Below are 6495 nucleotides of genomic sequence, written 5' to 3'. Positions count from 1 at the left end.
TGAAAATTACTTTGCATGTTAGAAAGGCAACATACGAAAAGAAAAAAAAGGCATGAGAAAAACATTGCATTACAAACTTTAAGACTTAATAAAAAAAATTGATATTTTGTGTATGAAAGCATTGTAATGTTTACTGAGAATGTGTCAAATTTCATTAACAGTCACTTACTAATTTAAAAGTTATAGCATGGAAACTATAAGAAGCACAAAATGGTTACAAGGTCGGTCCCAGGGACCGAGCCCATGCTGAAAGAATTAAGAAAATGTTAACTTTAATAATAAATTTATAACAGTAAACTAAAATAAAAGTAATGAAATTAGATACAATAATTAGGATAATAAATATTCTTAGCAAAGGTAACAAAAGAAAAGTAATATAATATACTTTACCTAGGGAATACAGAAACAATATCTGTCTACTTGAAGTACTGTCGGGGAAGAAAATTGTTTTGAAAATGTAAACTTTCGTTCTGAGTTTACTTACTGATTAAGTATTATTTTATTACAAGTTACAACTTTTACAGTAAGAATGATTTGTTTTTAGAACAGGTACGATGCTTTGATCACTGGTGCAATCATTCTCTTGTGTACTTTAAGTACCCAAGCAATTCACATACACAAATGAATTTGTTCACATGGAACACTCAGGTAGAATTTGGCTAGTAGAGATAGGGTAGGAAAGTTTTTCTAATGGATCTTCCAATAATCTAGAGGGTTTCTTTCTTCAGGAATCCAAGGACCATCAAGATAGGTGTTGATCTCTGTATCCTCTGAAGATGAGGTGGCTGGTTTCTTGGAAGCAGCAAAGAAACTAAAGAGCTCACTTCTTATGCAAGGGGACAGGATTTACAGTTCACTTTTGGTTCCATAGTTGTAGGATTACTTGTTGAGGAAACTTTCTTGACTTGTTGCTGCAGGAGCATTCGATTGGATTCATAGACCATAGGTCTAGTGAAACATCAGTCAAAGTTTAAATCTGGGGTCTAATGCCACAGCCAACCAGAAGTCATTTAATTCTTAATACTGAGTCAGCCAGGCATGAACAGATTTCTTCATGGTAGAGACAAGATTGAAATTATATCTGGACTGCAAGCTGTCAATCTCAATCATCAGCCCATAAACACATGACACTACATAACTGGAGGTAACAATTAGGGGAAATCTGTTGCCTTTACAAAAGGTGTCTGTATTGTCACCAAATCTGTAAGCACAATTTGATCATGAAAAGGAAGTTTCAATGTACCAGTATCTAGATTATCCAACTTCTTCTGAGGAATCTTTAGTAAAAACTTAATTGTCTTAATTTCTGAGTTCCATCATGTTGGTGTTACCCACTGAACTCTGGCCTCTCCCTCAAATAGATCAGTTGCTTGAGTTGATTTTTGAATGTAGGACACAATGGCTGATGCTTTGGAAATTACTCTTAGCAATGGTCCAGTTTCTTTCATGCTATCCCTGACCACAAGCTGTAGCATGTGGGAAAAGCAGGGGTCATGTTCAGAAAGAAATTCAGATAAATATTCTGCTGATTTAGATTTATTCAAAATTTCATGTTCTCAGTCACTATCTGTAGATGAGCTATCACAATCTCTCACGCTAGGGAGTGTTTGTGGTTCAAACCCAGGCAAGCAGAAAGCCTTGATCATGTTGGATGCATTATCAGATGTCACATGACACCTTGTTGTTGATGTTAAACAGATTTATTATTTCATTATATTGAGCTGCAATGTTATCAGATGTGTGATGCCCCTTGTAATGCTGACATGCCAGCATTACTGTTTGCATTTTCCAGTCAAATATAAAATGACCAGTGATTCCAAGAAAGCTGTGCATTTGTCTGCTACTCCAGATATCCACAGTGACATTGATGTTGGGTAGAAATTGCAGTAGAGAGATGACTTTTTGTTGGAATTTATCAAACCTGCTCCTGATTAACATTATGGATAGATGCTTGTGACTGGGAAGAATATACTGAGAATTCAAAGCTGCTATTAGATCTTGAAAATCTTTTGATTCCACCACTGATAAGGGTTTTAGTGTACCAGCAATAAAATTGATGAGGGTGTGTAGACTTCTGTTTAGTTGATTCTGTACAGTATTCTGCTATTGTAGGCTGCTGCACCTGGGTGGAAATACCAGAGCCAGATGTAGACTGCTGTAGCTCTGCCTCATGATGTGCTAGGAATACAAAAACGTATCTCAGTTATATAACATAGAATATAGTTTACAGGTAAAATACTAACAAACATAGAATATAGTTTATAATAAAAAACAATAAAAAACATAAAATAAACAATAAAATTGATGAATGTAGTTCAAAACATGAGAAATTTAGTTTAACTATAGAATATAATTTATAATGATAAAAATAATAAAACATATATCATAATAAGTATCTCAGTTATATAATATAGAATATAGTTTATAATAAAAATAAAAACATATAATACTAAATAAATGAAAATAATAAAACATATAGTTTAACATGCATGAGAAATTCATCTATATTATATTGTATAATTTACATATAATATAGTTCATATTAACAAAAATAATAAAACGGCTTACCTGTGTCAGCAGGTTAGAAGTGATTTTTCTTGAAGTAGAAGTAATCTGCTCACAATATTTACACTTTGCCTTGATGTTACCAGATCTAGCAGTAGGAAGTATGAAGAGTTCATGTACCACAGAAGGCAGTTTAGTAGCCATCTCAAATTCTCTCAAGTGACTTGACTGGATGAATAACCATTTAATACAATAACTTTTAAGGTGGTTGGAGAGTACTGACCTGATTTAATGTGCAGGAGATGTAACAATGACAGTCTAGATATTTGACAAGTACAAAAGTTGACATTTAATCTTATAATATTAAGTATTCACTAAATCATTCAGTAAATACGTATTCTACGCCATTGTATACAAATACGAATATGAATACTTTAATTTTCCCTACCAAAGTATATGAATACAAGTATAAATACACCCAAAGCTGTATTCCAATGCATTCAAAAAAATACTGAATATGAATACACCATGTCTGGAAGTAAACGAAGAAATGCAATTTTTATTTATCTTTGGCAAAGAATTAATGAATGAAAGGACAAATATGTGATATATATAGATGACTGACAGTACCTTTAGCTTTGTAGTATTGGGAGAGTCAGAAAGATAAGTAAGTTTGAATTAAAGGGAAGGGGCATAATTTTATTTAAAGCTTCAGAGATGAATAAGGATATACCAATTTTAATTTCACTGTTGAAGTATATGTTTATGGTAAAAGAAGTTTAAAACCTAGCTTTAAGTCTCAGTAAGTGTTTTTGTTGAGTTTAAAGTTACTAATCTACTTAAATTTGGGAAATCCAAAATTATATTGCAATTTCACAAAATCCAAATTATTTATCCTTTTTTGTTTAAATAGAGGAAACATAAATGTAAGTATTATAATAGATTTTTTTTAAATCCCTGTATCTTACTTTGTAAGCAAATTCATAATTTGTCTTATTTCTCAGGTTTGCTTTTCAAATTTTTAACTTTTTTACTTATGGTATATGTATTGAATTGTCCAAATATATGAAACAAATGAATAAAAACATTTATTTCAATTTATATTTTAAAAATTACATCATTTTGTATTTCCTGTTTTAAGTTTCTTTTTGTTTATTAATGATTATCATATTAACTATATATATATATATATATTTGAGTTCTATATCCAGTTGATGAAATTCATTTTTTTTTTTTTTGTTATTTCAAAAGCAAATCAGACATCTGTTGGACAACATTTTGCTGATTGGGTTACATGGATGGTAGAGACAGCTTCTAGAAATTACTTCATAAACAGCATCATAAATATTTTTAGCACTTCTGATCACACTGAAACCATAGAGGAAGACATGCCATTAACTGATTTCAGTGATGCTGTGAAAAGAAATCAGCCCTCACAGGTATGTATTTAATGTGTTTTCATATATCATAATTTTCTTTTATCTAATACATAAATTAATATTGCTAGTTTTAAAATCTGACATTTACACATTTATATATTTTACAAATTTTGCCTCCATGTATAGCATGCATATACATTCATTTCAACCAGTCAAGATTAAGCTTTTATGCTTTTTCTGGTAGTATCAAATGAGTTGTTGAGAATTTTCATTATATTCTGACACATTTTTATAAAAGAAAATCTTTTGCTGGATAAAATTAAGGTTGTGTATTTGTTTCTTGGTTTATAGTTGTTTCTTTGTCTGTATATCTGAGAGAAAGAATACTATCTTTAATGAAGATGTCATTGAATAGTATAGTCTCTTCAACAGGGAGAGCTACTCACAAGCTTGATTTTTTTTTCATAAAACAATATTTAATGAAGTAGTTGTTTAGTTAACATTAATCTGTAAATTATTTGAAGGATGTATTAAGATATGAATAAATAGGAGTAACTTAATATTAAACTTTTTTAAATACCATAAACATAAGCTATTCATCTGCTTTCAATTCGGGGCTGTTAACTCCCTGTGTGTGGGCTCTTGTCATTTAGACCAACCTTGTAACCATCATGAAAATATGAATACTATAACTCTAAATGTACTTCTTATCTTCATGAAGTTTGGCATGCTTTTAGTAAACATTATGAGTCTATTGTACACAAAAAATCAGATTATTTTAATCAAGTATCTTTTATAAAGGCTTGTCTGTTAATTTACAAAATCTTTACTTAGTCAGTGAAAGGTGATTTTTGTGTTAAAAATAAAAATACTTATCTTATAGGTTTTATATTTCATTTGTATAACATCTAGAACCACCTGAATGAACATCAAAAGTTTTTTTTTTTTAAGAAACTATATACTTTATCTCTTATTTTATCTACCTTAACACAAACTGTAGTAAATTCATCAAAGTGCAGTAAAATGAAAAACTGTAAAGTGAAATAACATCAAAAATTGTTTTTCTAGAATAACATCAGATTGTAACAGACAGTTGCAATTACTTTTTGGAATAGCCTTAGTTTTCTAGTCTTTTCATGTCTGCTTCTTTTAGTTTTATTGTAGTAAACCATCTTCAGTTGTATGACAAACAATGTATCACCTGCAACAAGAGCAGAGAGCTTAGGGTAAATAGAGTATCTGGTTATGTCAAACTGCTTATGTGTGTTCATAGAGAAGTGCCCCAAAACATTTTTTTTTTGTTTACATTTTAGTTAGTTTTGTTAAAGATATATATCAATAAATATAAAATTATACATAAAACACGAAATGTAGCACATACTCTCTAGCTTTGAGCCTTTTGTTGTTTAGTAAGCCTGTGCTTTCCTCACTCTGGTGGTTGTTCATGTATCTTTCAAATATGCATCTCAGAACACAAAAAAATATATATTAGGCACTAGAATAGGATGTCCCAAAACTAGTATAAGTTACCTGGTTTTCTAACTAATCTATAAATAGGTAAAAAAAAATTCCTTTACTACTCAGAGCATCATCTTTATTCTAAACACATCAAGCTTTCCTTGTGAACTGACACCTAAAACAAAACAGACAATTCTCTGATTTATTTAGTACAGAATATGCTCTTTATATTGGTTATAAACATCTCCAATAGCAATGTGAAAGAGAATTATAGACATTTCTGAAAAGACAGAGGATATGTGAATGGCATGTTATGTGGGTTAAACAAATATAGTGATACCTAAGTCAAGCTAGAAGATAGGTTTAAACCTTATATTCTGTCTTGTAAGTATCTATAATATGTGTTTCTAATTGGTTGAGCAATCTAAAGCCCTTATAAAAAAAAAAAAATTCTATAAATAAGAAGTCATTACCACACCACTTCCTCTGACACAGAGGTACAGATTGAAAATGTCAATTTTTCCTGTAGAAATTAAAAATTAAAATATAAATAATGTAAAAAGTTGAATAATAAACTAGGTATTGATCCTAAGATTATTAACATACATTGATAATAAAGTTATTTAATTATACTTTGAACATAACTCGGTAAAAAGGTTGTGACACACTCTTAAACTCACCCATATCCATAGAGTTAACATGTTATTCACCAAAAAATTTTGTAATGGTCACTTCAGACACAAAAATAGATGAAAGTAAATGGAAATTTCAAGAACAAAATACTGGTTCTAACTAAACAAACTTAAGTTGTTTTTTCTAATTATTTTTCAAAATAATCCTAAGAAGTATTATAAAGAAATCATTAATATATTAGTACAAAATATAAAAGTAATGCAACCAAAATGGGACTCTTAAAATAATGTATGGCATTCATGAAGGTCACCACAATTTTTGAATATATAGAAAACATTACAAGTTCATTAGAAGTTCCTTATCCACATAAAGGAAAATGCTGCAAGCTTATATGGCTCAGCTGAAGTTCCTACTTGCATCTCTACATTCTGATATGCCATGTAAGGTGTTGATGAGATCACTGTTAATTTATATATATATATATCTATATTGGTGTACTTTGGTGACAGATTGTCTTGTA

The 6495-nt window shown here is 30.1% G+C and overlaps 1 protein-coding gene across 1 annotated transcript in view; it reads left to right on the top strand.

The window, feature by feature from the left end:
* The window catches only part of LOC106478785 (sentrin-specific protease 1-like), a 55645-nt gene that overhangs the window by 15398 nt on the left and 33752 nt on the right, over nt 1-6495 (top strand). Inside the window, exon 3 of the mRNA XM_013939353.2 lies at nt 3757-3944. Within this exon, the coding sequence (XP_013794807.1) occupies nt 3757-3944 (188 nt within the window). The remainder of the gene's footprint in view (nt 1-3756; nt 3945-6495) is intronic.

This window comes from Limulus polyphemus, unplaced genomic scaffold (assembly GCF_000517525.1).
Source record: "Limulus polyphemus unplaced genomic scaffold, Limulus_polyphemus-2.1.2 Scaffold249, whole genome shotgun sequence".
Taxonomy (NCBI): Eukaryota; Metazoa; Arthropoda; class Merostomata; order Xiphosura; family Limulidae; genus Limulus; species Limulus polyphemus.
The sequence above is the reverse complement of the archived record's forward strand: the minus strand, read 5'-3'. Positions and strand labels throughout refer to the sequence as shown.